At 37.5% G+C, this 23,177-nt stretch overlaps 1 protein-coding gene across 1 annotated transcript in view; it reads right to left on the bottom strand.

Annotated features, from left to right (window-relative positions):
• LOC149774344 (uncharacterized) overlaps positions 1–4,165 on the bottom strand; it is a 48,963-nt gene extending 44,798 nt beyond the window's left edge. The window contains exon 1 of the mRNA XM_089945438.1: positions 3,965–4,165. Within this exon, the coding sequence (XP_089801564.1) occupies positions 3,965–4,018 (54 nt within the window). The 5' untranslated portion in view covers positions 4,019–4,165. The remainder of the gene's footprint in view (positions 1–3,964) is intronic.
• Between the last annotated feature and the right edge of the window lie 19,012 nt (positions 4,166–23,177).

Genomic DNA, 23,177 nt, shown 5'->3' with positions numbered 1-23,177 from the left:
AGACTGCTGAAGGAGGTTGCCAAAAAAAGACTGGCATGTAACTATGGTCACCAGTGCCCTAGCCTCTGCTTCCTAGGCCTCCAGTGTCTTGACTGGGAGGTAAGAACAGGCCCCCCCCCCACAATGTCCAATTCTGATGACTCAGATTCCATCGTGTGAGAAGGCAAATGTGTAAACTTTGTAGATAGAAGCAGATACCGGAGGCAATCTGATTAAAATCATATCTCCACCGTCCAATATTAGGTTCTGATAGTAAACTCTTAGGGGTCATGTTCTGGTGACCACCACTTATTTTATCAGCCTCTCATATGTAGTCTTATACCTTTATGTTTGGAAGTCTGAGCAGTATGGCTGAAAAATCATTGTGTGCTGAAAGATTTCATTTGCTTTCAAATTTCTGAAAGCTGCATTTCCATTTGGCTTAATCAAAGTTCACCAGAACATGACCCCTAAGCAGTCGCTGTCTGGTCTTAACATATAACAGAGGAGATTGGATTTTAATCAGACTGGTACCCAAGATCTCAACCTAAATTAGGCAGGGACGAGCAAACCACTCTCTATGCTGTTTAGAAAACTCCTGGACGATACAGAACCACTGAGGAAATTCCTTAACATTGGCCAAAATGGTGGAGCAAGACCTGCATGGAGACTACAGGCACATCAACACATTCAATACTGGAATTTACTTGGAACACCATGTAAGCAATATCTACAGGAAAGGTCTATACTAAGTGTGGCAACTCATGAAATCCAATAGATGTCACAAAGACGAAGCAATGAAATATCAAATCAATCCTCTAAGGTGTGGATATATTACCATGTTGGAACCTTGGCTCGTGAAAATTCCAAAAGATGTGTATTAATGAAATGAAATCACAGGTTTCTTTAGTCCTGCTCAATGAGATGTTCATTTTGTGTACCTAACATTACAAACTGCATCATAAGTAATATCTTTGTGATCAGGACTATCCCACTATTTAGCTCTTCCACACATGGTGCATTCTCTGACAACTGTTCAGCCAGTGGTATACTAAGGATAAATGGTGCCTGTGGCAACAATTATGGCCCTGCCAATGATTTTCCTGCAATTTAATTTTTATGAACTGTTTTGGTGCCACTATATCTCTGGTGCCTGGGGCAACTATTCCATCTGCACTCCACCCCCCATTAGTACACTCATGTGTTCAGTGATGATCAAAAAGATTATTAATAGACATAATGAGAACGATGTCATTGGATGGTATGGCTCAATGACCATGCCATGTTATTATTTTTTTAATTCACTTTTAAAATGAAACTGAAGTTGTCACTGATGAAATTCAAAGGCAAACATGTTTTCATGAGTGAAATATTAATTCATACATACATGTATAATAGTTATTAAATGAATATGCACTGTATTATGTCACTGATAACCAAGTTTTTAAATAAACATTTGTTCCTCAATTTAGTTCTACTATACAGCCTAGTCCTACGTAAGAGGTATCCCATGACATTTGTGTTTTTTTTTAGATTGCCCAAATAATGAGGTCAACTAACATCAGAACGAGAAATCAAATTTTCAGAAATATCACACAAACGTGGCAGCCCATACTGATGCTTTTCTACAAACTAAAGTCCTATTGCGTTAGTCTGACTTCACTTACTCTGATGTCTTTTTTCTAATAAATTCAAATTCTGAAAGAAGCACACAAAAAAACGTTTTCAAGTTCCACTGACCTACAATTCAGTACAATCTGACAATAGCAATAGGACTTTGTCAATATAGGCTGCCAAATGTGTCGGATGTTCCGGAAAATTTGACTTTTCATTATGATGTTAGTTGACATCTGAAAATGCAACACAGTGCCATTATTTTGGCATTAAGACAGCCACCTAATAAAATAAAATATCAGGGGAGGCACCTTACATTGTAGGAATAATGTCCAGCAAATAGTTCCTTAAATTGGCCAGTAATTTTCAAATTTGATGGGCCAGTCAGCCTGGTTGAACACCAACAAAAGTCTTAAGCACTCTTTATGAAAAAGTATTGTCAATAGTACCTCCAGATAAAATTCTGAAATTGTATATTACAATAATTGCTTTAATGCATATATGAAAGGTACACTCTATAGTCCGACTATACATCCCCGTTTGTTTGTACCCACTTCCGATTTCAATAATGGCAACCTTTAATGTGATCAAAAGTGCAAGGAACTTAGTCAATTCATTCACTGATTTAAAATTTCTAACCTGACTGTGAGTAGAGTGTCGCTAACACTATCATCTTCTGCGCTTTTCACACTTAAAGGAAGTTTCCAATATAATAGACCGACATGCTCGAGATCCATTTCTAGTTCCTGGACAAGTCCATTTCCAGCAAAGGGTGTGCACATGATTATAGATGTACATACATTATGTCGTCTGTTTCCAATATATACAATGTCAAATCAAGCAAAGGAAAAGAATGACAACAACAAAGTTGCCTTTCATGTGGATTTTACAAGTGGTTTAATTTCTAGGTTCATGTGTGCAAAGGGATATAATTCCAGATCCAATGTAATGGTAATTTACAGAATTATCTGGCAGTTACCAAATAGGATCAACTATGTTATTATGTTGTCTGATGGAAATAAACTAGCCCATAGTGTATGCAATATGGTGCTGTGTTAGTATGGAAAGTCCGTTAAGCATGAATGGTGCAGGGGATGCCAGTGTTAGCGACATTTTGGTCACCGTCAGGCTTGACATTATAAATCATTGATTCAACTGACTTAGTTCTGTGCACTTTTTATCACATTAAATGTTTTCGTTATTGAAATTGGTAGTGGGGTACAAACAAACTGGGATGTATAGTCAGACTTTAGGAATTTGGCAACATCTGAAAATAGGTGCTTAATGCGAGCTTTATGTTAAGAAAAAAATAATAATCTAAAGGAAAAAAATCATACAGAGTGACAAAAATACCTTAGATTATCCCTATGACCCGTTCTGACATAGGACCCTCTCTATCATAATATATAAGAGAGAAGGTACGGAACCTCCAAATACTTCGCTCCACCCATGACCCTCGATTTCCTTCTGCTACTTCCGTCTTTAAAGACACGCGACCATACTATATGGCTTATTTTACTTCTGAGATATTTTTCTATCCATCAAGCCATCATTGACTTTTCTGCATTGTACCAAACTGATGTTACGGGCTGCGAAACGTGCGATTTTCGCGAAGTTTTCCTTTGTGGACACTTCCGTGCTCCTATGATAATAAGAATAACCTTTTGAGCCAATCATATTTCGGCGTTGACGTTAGTGCCGCCTATTTTGAAAATAGCAATGCATGTATACAATGTGTTGTGCAGTGAAGAAGACAATGTAAAATACTTGCATGGAACAGGATTCCTAAAGGTGAATCAAGTTAATGGTAAGTAAAAAACTTACTTTTGCATCTACCACTGTTCTGTAATTCAAGAAGGGATGCACCATAGAGTTGAAAACATTGTCCATATTGCTGTTGTCACCGGTTTTCAGATGAGCACGGAAGTGTCCACAAAGGAAAACTTCACGAAAATCACACGTTTCGCAGCCCGTAACTTCAGTTTGGTACAACGCATAAAAGTCAATTATGGCTTGATGGATAGAAAAATATATCAGAAGTAAAACAAACCATATAGTACGGTCGCGTGCCTTTAAAGACGGAAACAGCAGAAGGAAATCGAGGGTCATGGGTGGAGCGAAGTATTTGGAAGCTCCGTACCTTCTCTCTCGTATATATTATGATAGTGAGGGTCCTATGTCAGAACGGGTCATCGGGGTAATCTATGGTATTTTTGTCACTCTGTATGATTGTTTCCTTTAGATTATTATTTTTTTCTTAACATCAAGCTCGCGTCGAGCACCTGTGCATCTGAAGACATGGCTAAAGAAATCTAAACTGCGGCCTGCAACAGTGAACACTATTCAACAGTATATTGATCAATTTATAAACCTTGACGTGGACCCGTATCACTTCGCGGCTATCCAGCCCGAAATAACCCGCCATTATTCAGGATCAGGTAGTCTGTATTACATGATTCATAAGTTCTGTCAACACGGAATAAGCCGGGTATATACCCGGTTCTTTGACTTGTTTTCCCGCAACTGACAAGTCACGTCATCCAAATTTATCTCCGTAGCAAAGAGTGCAAAGGTTGTACATGTACCGGAAAAAGAAGTGCACCAATATTCAGGTAAGAGAAGAACACTTGTCTATGTAACGGATGTTTAGTGGTTGTCATTGTGTGTGTGTGTGTGTGTGTGTGTGTGTGTTTAAAAGGTGCGGAACGGGGACACCATTGTGAATACACACTAACAGACCGGGGACACACATCGAAACAGGGACGTCCCCGTTTTGTAATGCCGGCTGAAATGGAATGACAATGCCTTATTTAATGATACAAACCTTAAAATAAGCGTATCTGAGCATGTCCCCATTTTGTTGGTATTTTTTCACATCATGCTATACACAACAATATACACGTCCAACTCGACTCAAAACCTCGTCTGTATCAGTCGGAAAACTGCGTCCCCGTTTACGCTGTCAAAATTCACATAGTTGTGCTGTCGGCTTGCGCACTTTGCTTTCGAATTACTGACCGAAGATGGCATCAAGAAGAGCTAACAGGATTTAAATCATTTATATAAACATATACAAATATATGTGATATATTTTCTATTTTAACACAGACAGGAATATCGATATACGTGTTTATTAATAGGTAGTCCAACGTTCATAACACATTTCGCCAAATTGGATCGGGAAACAAGAAAACTGAATAAAATATTTCATGCAGATATTATGCACGGTTTTTGCGATGGACAAAAGATTCTAACAATTCATCTGTGCTTTTATATTTTATATCCTATTTAACTTTGAGTCACGCACAGTTTGATAGGAAATACACTGGAAAATGTCAACATTTATTTTAGTTCATTAAAATATAGTTAGATGCATAATAACGAACAGTCTACATGGTAGACCAACAAGTTGTTCTCCACCTTTTTTTTAAGTAAAAAAAAAAAAAAGGTGGAGAACAACTTGTTGGTCTATCTACATGGTAACCAAACATAATACCATTTCTTTCCTACAATTAACCGCATAAGAGGTAAATCCTACAAGTTAAGATTGAGCCAATAGGAAATAAAAATAACATTTGTAAGTGCTTGTACATGGCACCAGTCACGACGCTGAAAATACAAGTTTTTATGCTCAGATTTAGTGTTTCTCGATGTATCATAAATGTGCATGCTGGCTTAAGTATAAATAATGTGAAAGAAAACAATCAGATAAATTTTGTTTGACTCAGAGGTAAATTATCAAATATTTCACATTCTGTTCTCGTTTAGTCAGTACCTTTTTAGATTCTCTGTCTCTCCCCCCCCCCTCTCTCTCTGCTTCGTTGCTTCTGTCTGTCGTTCTTCTTTCTTGCTAGCTTTATTTCTTTCTGGCCGTAAGTCCCTTGTTTTCCCCTTTTTCTAAGGGCCCGATGATAACAGTCAATTTTTCTCTAATCAATCAATGACCACTAATACGCAACATTAAATTTACAACTGACTTCACTAAGCGAAAGGCAGAACATTAATAATGTTATATACAAGAGGTCTCTCTAGTGAACGAATGAAACAAACTATAATAATTTTCCTCTAATTAATGCGTGACCACCAATATCACAACTACACATTTACATCAGAACTTCACAACTGCATGCCTACCTCACAAATGCATTGTTTCTCCTTAATACATTTCCGTAACGTAGCACCGGTACTTAACTACCATACAATACAAATCACAACTCAAACACCAAATGGAATCGGTTACAAGAATGTAGTTCTAGTCTATTTTAGAACATTTTTTCCTTTCTCATTTTTTGGTGGTGACAGAAGAGTTATATTTATGCATTTTTGGTAAGGATTTAAAGGTAATTGTTTATTCTTGAAAATATGAGTTCAGGGTGTGGTTTTCCGTGTGTATTTCGGCGACAGTGCACAGTGGTTAATAAGGCCTTGGTGATGATCCGGAAGTGAAATCCGTGTTCTGTTTACATGCTGCTCTGTTGACAGTCCAGCCTCTCCAAAAAAAAAAATCAGATCAACCTTTGACAATAACTTCACCGTGAAGTCATCTTTGAAGATATTTTAAATTAACATATGATTTGTATTGATTGTCACACAGTGGAACGGTCAGTATTGAGAAACAAATGTAGACAACATATGGTAAAATTAGTTGTGTTCTATGTCCAAATACCGGGAACTATTTTTCCTACGCTACCTTAAGTCAGTCAAATGATGATTGTAAGCCTCATTTCGCCTGTAACTCTACACAATATTTACCATCATATAGTAAGAATAAAAGGCGTCTCCAGATAACGGGACAGTCCCTTCTCGATCATTCAATTGTACGTTTTACCAGTCTCTATCATGAATACTGCACATTGCGTCACACAATCAATCCACACCATTAGATTTTAATAGAGACTATTTGGCGACATCGACACTTATGCGGCTTTGAACTGAACTCACTAAAATCTGAACCATGCCATCATACAAAATAAACTTTTGGTGTGTTTCATATTGAAGAGATCTTATCATGCATTGACTTATTAATGAAGGGGATTGCACTAAAGTGCCAAATATTTGTAAACCAAAGTTAAAAATGTGTTATGGTGTGGGACATTTTAAATTCTACACCGTAGTCTTGCCAATAAAATTATTGTAACTGAAGATTGGCATGCAGATCTTTGATTATTTCATTTTAGAAAAAGAGACACGTTCTCTGTATTTTCATACAATTCTGACAATTCAACTTCTTCAAACTCCTGGACATAATTTTTACTTATATATACAACAAAACATTATATAAAGATTCAACATGATAATTTTAATTTAGCTTATTAATATGGATGGGAACTATGTGTATCAGGTGAGATTACTGCAGTATTTAGATTGAATTGATTTCTGTTTAGAATCAAAATACATGCATATTGAATGTCCCTTATTCTGATTGCATAATTTCTAGCACTGTGTAAATGTGTGTGCCCCCGTTCTGATGGTAAAGATTCTCTGACAGTGTTTCTTGGAAATCAAATACAAATCAATTAGAAATGACATGTATGTATTGTATGCATATTAAAATATATCCTTATCACTCATAATTTGTTAAAATAAAAATGTCCCCGTTTTGTAGGTTTTACGAGTGTGTGTGTGTGTGTGTGTGTGTGTTTTGGATTTCTAACGTAGCTTTAACAAGTTTTGCAGTGATATCGCTACGATGTCTGCAGTGTGACAGTTTATAGTGATGTCTAGCACTGGGGCATCATGCCGCAGATATGTAGCATAATGTCCCACCTTGTCATATTCACACTCACAGGGGTTCGTTAGAAAGCAAATAAGGAACATCCATCAATGAATCAATGGATGCTGTTATATAGCTACAGGTTAGACCACCCATCTCTAGATTCGTTGACGGATACTCCTAATTTTATTTATATCGAACCCATGTGATCATATTAATCCTGACGCCAGGCCAACCAGTCCTAACGCTAACCTCTTAATGAGCTCCTAGCGAGGCAGCTGCATGTGCCATTTTTTTTATAAGTCTTTGGTATGACTTGGCCGGAGTTCGAACCCGCGACCTCCCGCATCCGAGGCGGACGCTATAACCACTAGGCCATCAGCAGCAGAGAGGGTGAACAGATCTTTTGCTGAAACGTCATTTATGAAAACTAAAACCTCATACGAAAAAATAAAAGGTCACTAACGCTAAACCAAAGCCTCTAACTTTATCGAGAGTTTCTTTAATTGGGTTAGTTTATTTTGTTATTTTGTTTTTGTCGTTAGTGTTTTTCTAAATTTGTATTTGTGTTTTCGTTTACCCACCGGACGTTTTACTGAGGTCGCACCCTCTCTGCTGCGATAATTAAATCATTATATCAACCAAATATTTTATCAAGATCTACACGATATCTTGTTCTGAGATCGTGTAAATTTTTTGTTACAAATCCGTGTGGAGCAGATTGTGCTTTTGAAAAGAAGTTTTTAAACTTAATCATGTCCATGTCTCCACTACACCATGTCTGATGAATATTTCGCAGAGTATGTGTATCAGCTCCATTAAACACAACTAAAATATTACAGTAACCTCTAATCACTTTTTATATTTGTGTATATCGCTGAGTAACATAAATCACATCAGTATTTTTATGCCTACCTCGAGAAAATATCCGAGCTGGATTTGTTTGTTTTCCAGCATTACGTCGTCGTATATTACGAGATTATTAATAAATCCATCAAGGTCGCCTACGGATGGTGCTTCACCGATATCAGTTATAAAATTAATAATGTCATCGCCATCTTCATTTAACAATTTTGCATTTTCATTAAAATCTTTAAGTACATCGTAACATTTCTGATCATCAACTGAAGGAGCTACTAAATATAACTTGTACCACTTGAGCCATCTCATTATCAAATTAAGTAAGAACTGCGTTTTACCGGACCCAGATGGACCTATTATTATCATTCTGATGGAATTCGGTAATGCTGAAATATGTTTTATTGGCTCTTGTTTTCGTGTCGCTGAGAAATCAGTGACATCCATATTGTAGAAATATAATAAATAATATGAATCTATACTGTGTTCGATGCAGAGCATCCACCCTCACAAGTGGATTAACAACAATAATAACAAAAAATAAAAAGCGTGCACTTACAGGTAAATGTGTAAAATGTGGTATAAATAAATATAAATTTATTTCTAATAAAACATTGGTGGTGATATCGTTGCTTCATTAGAAAAATTACCAGGAACTCCATGGGCTATGTACCAGGGAGAAAAACATCTTCCCGGGTATAATTATTGTGGTCCTGGTACCCGACTTGATAAACAAGATCAACCATGACCTAGAGAGCATCCTATAAATGATATTGATCGAGCATGTCACGCTCATGTTGTAACTTATAAAAGTAAAGATCTACAACAACGACATAATGCAGGTGTAAAGTTGATTCATGCATTAAATTCTATATTTAAAAAAATCTTTCAGAGAATCATTAGCTAATTGGTTGGTAAGATCTGCGATGAAGGTAAATTATTAGTCGGAGACTGTAATTTATTAACCGAATATTGAAATAATGGAATCGATTTATTATAGTCTAAGGGGATATTGGAGGGGTAGAGCAGCGATTAGTAAACTCGCTGATGCAGCAAATGTTACACGTTCTGCTGCTAAAAAATGGTTAGCATGACAGACAATATGGCAAATGTATCTACCACCACCTAAAAAAATTCAGCATGCACATTTTGATGTCAGCATTTCTAATAAAGTTCATCAAGCAGATATTTTATTTAAGGAAGCAGAACCATTATCAGCTAAAACAGCAACTGAAATTTCTTCTGCTTTTGAGCGAATTTATCAAAGAGGACCCTTACGATGGCCACAACTATTACAGCTTGATCCTGGCAAAGAATTTCTTGGTGCAGTATCATCTCTGATGAAAAAACATAACGTCAAAATCAGACGAGGACATGCTGCCATTCAGCGTGATCAGGCAATTGTTGAACGATTTAATCGAACACTTGCTAAGGGGTTATTTGGATATCAATATGCAAATGAAATAATTCAGAAAGATACTAGATCTCGCGAATGGGTTGCAAGATTGCCAAGTGTGATAAATGCGTTAAATAATGAAATTATTCGAACAACTTCTATGAAACCCGTTAATGAGATTACAAAACAAACAAACATATACCAATACAACGACATGAATTTTCAAAACAACCAGTATTAGGTAATGTGACTGTCAGGCATTTATATGAACCCGGTGAACTTGAAAGCGGTTAAAAATAAGAGCGACTGATCCTATTTGGAGTATTACAACACATAACACTTCTAGCGTGGTAAGATCTACGGGTAGACATGCAGTCTGCAGATTAGATTCAACTGCTCCTCAACGTGGAATTTTACGCGAGCAATTACAAGTAATTCCTGAAGACACACAATACCACCGCATTCACTTTTGTAAACTTGCACCTCGAGGTCGATAACATTCACGACAGGGCAGCATTACATTTTCGCGTTTATGACCAAAATTACTATTAATTCTGTCTACAGTAAATTGTCTTGGATCATTATTTGAATACTGCCACAACATTACTGTATTACAGCTCGCACACTGATTATTTTGCTGTTGTTTCAATGTCATTATAAATTCAGCATCAAGATCAATGTCGCGCTTATTTATTTATTTTTGTCACATTGTTTATAACTAATTTTTGTCTTACTATATCATTATCAATAACATCGCTATTACCAATAGTTTCTGTGAAGTCTATGACAATTCTCCGCAATTGAGATATTCTTCTGACCCGAGACACTGCGAGATAAACTGAATTTGACCATTCGATACGATCATCAACGATCCAAACATTTTTATCAGAGATAGTTAACCCTTGTAATGAATGAATCGTCATTGCGTAACCTAGCGTCCATGGAGATTTTTCCATGGTTAACGCGGTTTCAACAACATTGACAGGAACTAAAACAATATCATTTAATACAAGATCTTCTTTTTTCTGATGATCCTGGTATATCGACGTATATATTCTGCCGTCGCGTATCAACCGGTCGATAACACAATGGTACGGGTAGATTTTTTAATTTTTCTTTATGTAACATAAATAATTGTTGCTGAAGTGTATCACAAACTATATTTCTACTTGCATCTATCAAATCATTTGGTCTCCATAAATTCCAAAAATTATTAATAGGATTTTCTGAAATTATTTCACGCATTATTTCACACTGAATTTTATTCGATTGTAGTCTAATTAATTTCTTAAACTCTTTTAATTCTTGATCAAGTGCTCTATGATCATTAGTTATTTCTTCATAATAATCTACAAAATTCCTCAGCCATTCATGTAGAGACAATCCAACAAATGGTGGTGGTTGACCATGATCACCACACATTATTACAGCAGTATTTTTTGTCAGTAACCAACCAAGAAATAGTTTTAACGTTTCTAATGAAACAGTGCATATTTCATCCCGAACAATAATCTTTGGAATATATTTCTCTCCCATTCGTTCAGGAGTCCATTTATCTCCCTTCCATCGAAAGAATTTATGATAAGTGCATGATTTAATATTTCTTTCTTTCATTTCTCTTGCGAACAACTGTTCAAGAATAATTCAATCACACGAGTTGTTTTACCACAGCCTCTAAACCCATTGAGATAAACTGTTTTCTGTCTAGCTACAGGATCAAATACAGATGGTGCAGATGACAATTTTGATATTTGATTTTATTGGTAATAAATACCTTTAATTTCAACGTCAGCGGATTCTGAATAATTAAGTATATTTTCTTGTTTTATTCTTCATTCACCCCATGATGCATAAGTTCCGATATGTAGCTGTTCTAGCAATCCTGTATTTTTTGTTGATATAAAACGAATCAGTAGCGACTCTGACAGCAAACTCAGAAACTCTATTTATCATTGATAATAGATTTATCGAAACGTACGCGAGCATTGAAGATCTTAAATGAGTAAACTGCGGTGACTCACCATCAATATAACTCACAATTATATCTAAGTTAGTTCCGTCTGATAAATTAACATTACTTCGACTTATAAGCGTATTTCTATTCGTTGTATCAGCAATTATAAAACTAGTTCAGTATTTTAAAATCTAGTTCAGCATCGTCTACAATCAATCTTGTACAATGTCGTTTATGATCATATGATCCTCCTTGTGTGAATTGATCGATTATTTTTCTGCCGAGACCTTTTTTGATTTTATTCTCAAAGTCAGTTATATCAGGATTTTCATCATCAGAATATTTTGTTGATGTGGTAACCAAACTTTTTTCTGCGGACGATATGATATAATCGCTTCACTTACTGTTAAGATTAATAGTATTTTTACATCGAGCATATACCATAATAATACTGCTGGTGCCCACATTGTTTCGGAAAAATGTTTGCCAAACCAGACATAACAAATCGGATGTAGATTTTTGGCAAACTTAAATGACTCGATACAATGGAATCCAGTGAAATAAAAAATCCAGTAATGGTCCATTTATCGATACTCTGATCATTTCTTGTGTGGGATGTCCAAATCGCTCAAAATACTCTTCCATTCCAAGAAACCTTCCCAGATAACATGCAACCATATCAACTGAAATAACATATTAAAATAATTTTGTAAAATGCAAAGCATTTCACTTTTTTCTAACGATTAAAATAAAAAATGATTGGGAAACGTAAAACAACAACGAAACGTACAACAACTAAAAAACGAGAACCGCAAAGACAAGATGGATTCATAGGGCCATAGGAGTATTTTCAAAAGATGAGTTATCATCACAACCTGGAGAGCTTTGCTCTCTGCCAATAGCTGCAGCAAGTTGTGTTATAAGTATCGAAAATTTTAATGAGTGATCTGGTACACATTGGGTAGCTATTTACAATAACAACTACTTTGATTCGTTTGGTCTACCTCCGAGTGATGTTATCAAACAGTACCTGCTATCATCGAAAAAGTACAAAAACACTTCTAATCATCTTCAGCCAGTTGGAACTGCAGCTTGTGGATAGTACTGTGTTATGTGTATCAAACAAATGTCTGGGACGCAAGCACAGAGTGCAAAGTACTCCGCAGGTGATTTTCAGAAATTTATATTGCAGTTTACACATGAAATTTTAATTTCATTTAACAAGAAAATATAAAAAATGACTACGTTTTATCTCAAGTGCAGAAGTAAAACAGAAACACGATCAAAACATTGGAAAGAACTAATAATAACAGACTAATGCTGAAAAGTGCATGTGCTACCTGTGGCAGAAAAAAGAGCATGTTTCTTAAAAGTGACTACCTCGAGATCATTGGATGCAAAGAAGTCCGAATTTTGTATTAGCGTTTCATGCAGATGTAAAGCTGACAAAGATATGTGTATAGAACAGGACAAAATAATAAATTACTGTCAGTGTTGTAATCAGCGAGCTGTAATCGCATCCGGCTTAGATATTCACAAGTTAATTGGCAAATTACAGAAACCCAAAGGTGGATGGACATTGCCATAACACAAGTATGGGAAAATGTCATCGAATTTTGACTGGGACAGATTTGATGTCGTTGTCAGATGAAATATTTCAGGAAATATGGAGAGAAAAAAACTCGATGAGGACACAGCATCAGGATCAGGTTGGAGATGTGATAAAATAGCAGAAATAGTATTTCAAACTATAAAATATAGTCCATTACGAGGTAAGCTCATATGTCGAGCTGCCAGCTAAAATAAAAAACTCGAATTGTTGTATCAATGTAAAGAAAGCGGCAACAAATATTTTCAGTGGGCGATATTATCGGCGTTATTTTCAGCACGAGATCATCCTTATCGAGTATCCAATTATATTGGTCATGCTAATAATCTAAACTTTAGTGGGATTGCCTTTCCTGTTGCTGAGAATCGAATTCCAAACTTTGAAAAACTGGAGGTATTCGCGTGTTTGGATGAATCACAAAAAATATATCCCAGATACATCAGCGATCGAATATTACAAACAACAATAAATTTATTATTGGTATTTGCTTGCCAATATATATATATATATATATATATATATATATATATATATATATATATATATATATATATATATATATATATATATATATATATATATATATATATATATATATATATATATATATATATATAATTGCTTCCAATTATCCAATAATCCAATAATTGGTCATGCATTGTTTAACACGACCTGCATGCATGGCCATTTTCCCTATTGACCGTCATCACCAAGGTGACAAATAACATATCATACTTATGCATATTTCCTGTTTATTCGTGCCAGATGAATAGTAGATTGTAAGCAATTTGTTTTATATATCTTGCTCCAGTTTCGACCCCTGACAAGTCGCTTATAACAGATATTACGAGAGATTTTTCACTGAAGATTATAGTTTAAAAATAGTGCATTAGGAATTACTATGTGGACGAGTTCACTGAGCTAGAAACGAAACTTTCAAACAAGCACAAGAATATCAGCTGCAAAACTGAGAGAATACCGTTCTGATCATTTAAACTTTTATTTTAGGAGAAATATTCGTATCTCTTTGCATATAGAGTGGTTCAGCCTATGACCAGTGCTCTCTAGGGTCTATAAAAATTATAGCATAGAAAAGTACATCGAGGCCAAGAGCTATTGTATATAAAAGCGGGGGTGGGGCTAAACCGACCTTTCTGAGGTGTTTATAAGGGTCCGTTTTGAAACCCGAACCTTCAACCAAAAAGCCACATTGTCAAGAGTTAAAATAAGGTCCACTACGCCCTCCACCCACTGCCTCGTGAGAATATTCTGGCTGGATTTGTTTGTTTGTCAAGCATGACATCGTCGTAAACCACAAGATTATTAATGCCGCTATTACAATCTTTGACGGAGGGAACATCATTGATGTCAGCGATAAATTCAACAACATTTGCATTGGATGATATGGAATCTTTTGCGTTATCATTGAATTCCTTGAGAGCATCATATCATCGCTGGTCGCCCTCAGATGGTGCCACTAAATAAAGTTTGTCCCATTTGAGCCGTCTCATTATCATGGTGAGTAGCAGCTGAGTTTTACCAGACCCAGACGGGACAATGATAATGGCATGAACAGAATTTGGTAACGAAGGATGATGCTTGATGGGTTCTTGTTCTTTTATTGCTGAAAAGTCAATCACGTTCATGTTGTAGAAATATATTATTTATAATCATGAGCCATATTATGTAGGATGTAAGATGGTCACTGATACCCAGGCCTGGCTCCAGGATGTACGGGGCCCAAGGAAGCATGCGTGGCCCAAGACAGCAAGCGATGAGCGGGGCCCCAAGGAAAAAAACTGCATTGCGAGTCAGCGCGGGGCCCAAGGCGGTTGCTCGTTCGCTTTGCCCTAGGGCCAGGCATGTTACAGGTAAGTGCGTGAAATGCAATACAAATGATATAAGTTTGTGTCTACCCACAGCAGAAGGAAGGTGGTGATATAGCCTCGACACTCAGGAAATTACCAGGAACTCGATGGGCTAAGTATCCTGGTGAAAAACATCTTCCGGGATATAATTATTGTGGTCACGGAATCCGACTGGATAACAGACTTTACGAGAAAAAGCTGGCGACTTCCAGTGAATGCAATTGGTCAAGCATGCCATGCTCATGACATCGCTAATAAAAATAAAGATCTGCAACAACGACATATCGCTGATGTCAATCTGATTCACAGGATGAAGGCTTTAAAAGATAATAATATAAGGGATAATATGAGGGAGTCACTAGCCAACTCATTGGTAAGATCGGCGATGAGAGGTAAACTAGCGGCGGGGGGGCGGGAAATTATTTGTTTGATAATTATAATAATGGAATCGATTTATAATAATCCAAGAGGATACTGTAAAGGCACAGCGGCGATTAGGAAACCCGTTGATGCAGTGGGTGTCAATGGATGTTGCCGCAGATTTGTCGTCCCGATAGGTAATATGACAAATGTATCTGCCACCACCTAAAACGATATAATATGGATGGTTTGATGTCAGCGCTCCCAACGAAGTTTGTCAGGCAGATATCTTGTTATCGCCCCATGACAAGGTACGCACATGCACATACAAATACGCGCTGACGGTCGTCGCCGTTTCAGGTAGATGCAAGGAAGCGGAACCATTATCAACTAAAACAGCAACTGAAGTTGCAGCCATATTTGAACGAATTTATCAGCGTAGACCTTTGCGATGGCCACGATTGCGAAAGGTTCATCCTGGAAAAGAATTTATTGGTGCAGAAAAATCGTTGATGCCGAAACATAATGTTGAAATCAGACGCGGACATGCCGCCATACATCGTGATCAGTGGATCGTTGATCGATTTAACTGAACACTCGCTGAGCAATTGTTTGGACATCAGTACGACCAGGAATTACTAATGAAGGACACTAGATCTCATGAAGGGGTTGCAAAACTATCAAGCATAATAGCTGCGTTTAACAACGAAGTTACACGTGGAATTGCTATCAAACATTCATATAGGCTAAGGTGGCAGAGGACAGTTTTATAAATTGGCCCCTTGCAAATTTCTTAACTTAATGATATGGTGTGACTTTTGAGTTATGATTGTGTAATAATGTTTGCGCTATTATTGTGTAATAATTAAAAATATGGACATATTGGTGAATTTAGTCTTTCCGGCTTGTGTTTGTTTTGTTTTTTTAATTGACATGAGGCATGTACTCCTCTTGTAGTCACTGCACAATATGAAGCCAGTGAAATACCAATAGTCGGTTAGGGATCAGAGCTAGCTACGTACAGCAGTAGACACACTGGTTCAAGGCAGGCAGAATATCTCTAAAACTGACTAGAAGTCAACTGTTTTGAATTGGATCAAGCTAATAAGTACACAACGTTTTTAAAATTATCACCTAGGAAGATGGCCTGTGTTGCACTGTGAGCATCACATGTTCTCAAAAATTGTTTCCGACATGAAACATACATGTATAAACTTGGGGATGGGGTGCATAAACTTTTTGTTCTTTGTTTCCACTGACTTGTCACGTCAAGTGAATGATATTCTTATATTTGCTTTATTATACCTATGCAAAAAATACGAACCTTTTTGACTTCACATATATTTTTTTCATGAATTTTTACATTAAACAGGTGTATGCAACATCAAATTGGCGCATAAAAACTGTCCCTTGTCCGCATAGCGAGGCTACTCTTAAGCGAGACCATTGCTAGGTATCAGCGTGACAGTCATGTATTCGTCTGAACCTGGTGAAGGTGGTAAAAAAAAAAGAGGAAGTGATCCTGTCTCTAGTGTAACTAGTCCGAGTTTCCTTTGACCATTGTACACATACAATTTCCAGTGTGGTAAAATCTACGGGTAGGGGTGCAATTTACAGACTAGCGGCCCCTCAGCGTACATTTATCTGTGAACAATTACAGGTACTTCCTGAAATTTACACTATTACCTCTGGCATGGACCCGGAGTTAATTTAGCTGCGCACCTACGTCTGTTACATTCAAGACTTGCCAACGCGATACTTTCACGTGTATGGCCCAACTTAATATCAATGCTGGCAAGGATAAATTGGCGTGGGTCATTTGTAAAATATTGCCATAACATTACTGCGTTACAGAACGCGCCGTGATTATTCTGTCGTTGTTTCAAACTACATCATGAATTCATGATCAAGATGAAACTCGCGTTTATTTTTTCTTAATCATCTCGCTGAAAGCCAGCTACTTTTGTCTTTTCTTTGCCAGGGGCTAAGTCTTGTGAATTTGCAGGCCGGGTACATCATGAGGTTGATTATAAATCATCCCGTGCAGCTGAGACATTCTTCTCGATACTGCCAAATACACTAAATTTGATCATTCGACAAGACCATCGACAATCCAATGATTGGTATCTGAGATTGTTAGTACCTGCGATGAATGAATTGTTACTGCGTATCCCAGAATCCAGCATAGTGGCTGTATCAAGGCGCCCTCGACAACCTCAATCACTGAGTCAATGGGAACATGAACAAAATCATTAAGAACAAGTTTTTGCTGGGTCGCTTTGCCTGGAATATCAACGAGAATATTCTGACGACGATTATCCGCAGGACGATAACACAATGGAACTGATAACTCGGGAAATTTCCCCCCATGGCGCTTATATTCAGATTGAAGTGAATCGCGAACTATTTTCCTGGATGCAACCATTGTTAGTATAGGAAAGTGTGAGTTCTGGACCACTTTTCAGCGGGTCACTCTAACGTAGAAAAGTGTTTTCTGTTAATGTGGTCAAACTCAGCAACAACAAAAAAAAACACACAAAAAACGGGGGGTTCTTGGCCACTTTTTCCTGGTTTGTCCAAACGTGGTAAAAAAAAGGGATGGATGGTTCTGGTTAAAGTGATGAACTGCATCCAAAAAAAGAAGAAAAAAGAAAGGACAGTTCTGGTTCAGTGTGAATGAATGTATTAAAGGTTACAGTACAGCATCAAATGAAGGATGCTCGAGAGACGTCATTCTCTTATCTGCGAATATGGAGATAATTATGGTCGGACTTGCTGTGTGTCACAGAGTCGTTGCCGCTGTCCACAGCAGAGCTGACTGCGACAGTGAAGGATGACTACAAGGATATATTGAAACATTTTGATGAGGCTGTAGCTTTTGTGAACCATGATTTGAGTTATACCCCAGAGATGACATTTTGTGAGGTGGACATAGATGAGTATGATGGTTAGTGGAGGAGACCATGTCACAGTCACCAGAGACCAACGCAGAGATATAAGCAGCAGTACCATAACCAGAATAAGTTAAAGCAATTTAATTTATCAGCGTCTCAGCGAGATCAGTTTTGTCAGTTGCTTAACTTGGCGACGAGAGTATCGCTTCCAGGTCGTCATAAATTTATAAAATGTGATGATGTGCTTAAGCGTATTTTTGAGGCGATGAGACTTCTAGAGCATGCAGCGAAGTGTAAACCAATATTTGGTAAAAAGGTGTCAGCAGCGTACGACACAATTATTTTGGAGGCGCTCAGCTCCCAAAAGATGGCAATGCCGCTGTAGGAATCCACGAGTTAAATGTGTCAGGATAACCAAACCATTTGACGAGAGATTTGTTACCTTTGGTAGAGATGACTTTTTCGATTCTGACTCTTGGTTGATTTTCTGTAATATCTGTTCGTAAAAACAACATTCATTTAGTTCTCCCGAGGCATCTTTAAGCGTGTATGTGACTGGGATTGTTTTCTTGACTGTATCTACTATAAAGACTTCCTCGGTGCAGTTGGATGTGTATCCTTTCCTGAACGTGCTTTTCTGTCCGCTGATTCTCACGCGGTCACCTACATTAAATTTATGTCTAAAAAATAAGGCATCTATGACCTCCTGTTTTCGGTCATGATAACCATGTGGGGTTACTAGTTGTTGTTGGGTTTAACGCCATTTTTCAGCACACGATAGGCTATGCATGGAAGCCAGCATTAATGGTGAAGGAAGAACCAGGGAAAACCCCGGGAAGAACCACCGACCCACGAGAAGCTACTGGCAAGCTTTCTCACATACCCACATTGGCCGAATCCTAGACTCGAACCCACGCAGACAGAGGTGAGATGGCAGTGATCCGTAACGGAGAGCGTTTTAGACTAGTGAAGCTTCTGCTGAAGATATTTTAATGCCTCGAGGCCATGCTTGATTATACTGGTCAACGATCTCTTGTAAAAATCTAAGTATCTGTTGGAGTTATCGTTGGTAAATCTTTTCCACATGCGAGGTTTTAGAGTCACGTAAACTGTTCCACGACAGAGGCTTTGACTTGTTTTTGAGTGTTGTACTTGTCGATGTTATTTTTTAAAGCCAATTTTGATCTTCTTTCTTGTAAAATTCGCTTCTGTGATCAACCCATAATTTTTGGGGTTTGCTTGTACCCACAATATTGTCAAACGCATCAACGATAGTTTCCTTTGTTTTTTCTTCAGAGGAATGACCTATGCATATTTGCTAAAGACATCGATGACGTTCAGCAGATACTTGAACAATCGTTGTATGTTTTGTAATCGCTCATGTCAACAAGATCGGTAGATCATATGTCGTCTACCATCACAGCAATGACTCTTGGACGTGGAAAATGCTTGCGAGTAGGTTTGTGAAGTTCTTCGGCGAGCATCTCTGATTCTGACAACTTTGAAAAATCCGTCACGCTTATACCCAGTTTATATTTAGTACTTATGATCCCATGTACCAGAGCGCGGTCGACTCTCTCCTTGAAATTGTTTGGTTTTGATTCTTTTAAGTCCTTCAATATGATTTTATCACATCCTGTCTAATCGTCTCGATGATCTCTGTAACAAATATAATGCTACTTTGCAATGACATCCACGTCGTTATCAGGCTACTGTCCAGGCAGAAACTGATCGTTTCATCGAGTTGTTTTTCAATGGATTCCAAATTCCAGTATATTTGTGTCTCGGTAATGTCCATCCTCCACTTCGTCTTGGAAGTTTTCCGATAAGTTTATGGATGTTAATAGCACCACATATGATTTGACGCGCACCACATTGTTTACAATCTCATGCACACAGATTTCGTTCTATCCGAATGTATTCACAGCTAGATCGCAGTGTCTGCAAAGATGCGTTTTTCATACAGAAAAGGTACGTTAAGTTAGTTATCATCTGCGTGCGCAACTTTGTCGCCGGCAACTGCACATTAGGAAGAGGAACTGCTGCCTGACCCGTTACAATCTGATTTTTCTGGCGCCATATACCTCGCAGAACGACTTGACCATGAGGCGATTATTTTTAGTGACCACCTCTGTTGGGTGTTTACTACCCGTTTTAGCTTTATTCTTGAGGCACCATGAGTCATTTGGATTGTTGTTGTATTATAATTTATATATCAGCAAAACGAAGATGCATCTGTAACAGCAATAAGATTGCTGAGACAGGTGATGTTCTGCTGTAGTTCCGCAGGATATAAAAAATACAGTACCATCCACAGTTGTTGTCATTTATATCTGAAATTTCAAGGAATTATACACAGCACCACGCGTTGATACATCGTTTTGGGAAACATTGTTGTGGAGTAACACTCTGTTTTCTGCAGCGGATTTTAAATATTGTATCACTTCATCTGGAGGACGTAAACCAAAGGAATATAAGTACTCCACGTCGCACTGCTGTACGTCGTTATACACAGACACCCAATGAGTTCCAGATCCCTCATAATAAGCAGCAGAGGGGGCGAACAGACCATTTTGTGGAAACGTCCAAAAACCGAAATAAGCCTTCCTAAAAAAAGGATTAATAACCTTAAAAATCAAAATAACTAACTACAGAGGACTCTAAAAGAATTTTCCTCCAAGAGACCCTCTTGGGGTTAGTCCACGTTATTTCTCCAACTAAAATCTTGTCGATGGCGAGTACATTAAAAAAACGAACCAACTTGAGGTCCCGCCCCCTCTGCTGCTATTAATTTATCCAAATATTTTATCAAGTCCAGTACGATATCTTGTTCTAGGATCATGCAAATTTATTGTTATAAATCCATGCGGAGTAGCTTGCGCTCGTGAAAAGAAGTTTTTAAATTTAATTATATCCATGTCACTGCTACACCAAGTTTGATGAATATTTGGCAACGCATGCGTATCAACTCCATTAAACACAACTAAAATATTACAGTTATATCTGATCACTTTGGGTATTTGTGTGTATCGTTGAGTAACATAAATGACATCAGTGTTTTTATGTCTACCTCGAGAAAAAATCCTAGCTGGATTTGATTGTTTGTCCAGCATCACATCATCATATACAACTAAATTATTAATAAATCCGTCTATGGAATCTACTGATGGTGCTTCATCAATATCGGTTAGAAACTCGATAACATCGTTATCTTTATCCAGTAATCGCGCGTTTTCATTAAAATCCTTGAGCACATCATAACATCGTTGATCATCAACTGACATGGCTACCAAATACAATTTATCCCACTTTAACCATCTCATTATAAGATTAAGTAACAACTGTGTCTTTCCACTTCCAGATGGTCCTATTATTATCATTCTGATGGAATTCGGTAACGCAGAATGGTGCTTGACAGGTTCTCGTTTTCTTGTCGCTGAGAAATCAATTATATCCATGCTGTATAAAATAATTATAGATTTATATTGTGTGAAGTGCAGGACGCGTACCCCGACGGATACACTAAAAACTATTACCACAAAAAATAACAGATCAGCGGTTACGGGTAAGTGTACGCGGTGTGGTACAAAGAAATTTAAATTTATTCCCGGTGATAAGTCAGGAACAAAGTCAGCGTTAAAAAAAAACGAGGAGGTGATATTGCAGCAAAATTAGGAAAATTACCGGGAACCCCATGGGCTAAATACCCAGGAGAAAAACATCTACAAGGATATAATTATTGCGGTCCTGGTACTCGACTCGATATCATGCTTGATAATCAGGATCAACCAAAACCAGGTGAGGAACCAATAAACGCTATTGATAAAGCATGTCATGTTCATGATGTTGCGTATAAAAGCAATGATCTACAACATAGGCATATTGCAGATGTGAAATTAATTCATGCGCTAAATTAGATAAAAAATAAAAATATCAAAGAAAAATTAGCTAATTGGTTAGTAAGATCCGCGATGAAAGGTAAATTAGCCTTAGGGGCTGGTAATGTATAAAATGGAATCGATTTATTATTCTCCAAGAGGATACTGGAAAGGTAAAGCAGCAATTAGTAAACTTGCTGATGCAGCAGTGGTTAAACATTCTACTGGTAAAGCGTGGTTATCCAAACAAGCAATATGGCAAATTTATTTACCACCACCTAAGCAAATTTCGATTTGCACATTTCAATGTCAGTGTTCCTAATGAAGTTCATCAAGCTGATATATTATTTCTACCACATGATACCGTTAAAATTGGTCGACGTCAAATAACATACAAGTACGCGCTAACTGTTGTTGATGTTGCAAGTAATATAAAGATGCAGAACCGCTATCAACTAAAACAGCATCTGAAGTAGCCGATGCGTTTGAACGAATTTATCAACGAGGTGGTCTGCGATGGCCACAGCTGCTACAGGTTGATCCTCGCAAGGAATTTCATGGTCCAGTGTCATCGTTGATGAAGCGACATAATGTCAAAATACGACGAGGATATACTGCAATTGATCGTGATCAGGCAATCGTTGAACGATTTAATCGAACACTCGCTGAGCGGTTATTTGGATATCAATACACGAAGGAATTGATTCAGAATACGAGATCTCGCGAATGGGTGGCAAGATTACCAAGTGTAATAACCGCGCTAATAATGAGATCACTCGAACAACCAACATGAAACCCATTAATGCAATTACAAGCGCGCATATACCTACAAAACAACGTGATCTTTCAGCACAGCCAGTATTAGGTAATATCACTGTCAGGTATTTATATGAATCCGGTGAACTTGAAGGTGGTAAAAAAAAGAGCTACTGATCCTATTTGGAGTATTACGATGCACAAGATATCCATCGTACAAGATCCACTGGTAGACCTGCAATCTACAGACTGGATTCAACTGATCCTCAACGTGGATTTGTACGTGAACAATTACAAA

The sequence above is a fragment of the Sinohyriopsis cumingii genome, unplaced genomic scaffold (genome assembly GCF_028554795.1).
Source record: "Sinohyriopsis cumingii isolate HCF-2022 unplaced genomic scaffold, ASM2855479v2 utg000349l, whole genome shotgun sequence".
Taxonomy (NCBI): domain Eukaryota; kingdom Metazoa; phylum Mollusca; class Bivalvia; order Unionida; family Unionidae; genus Sinohyriopsis; species Sinohyriopsis cumingii.
This window is presented reverse-complemented; position numbering and strand designations above follow the sequence as displayed.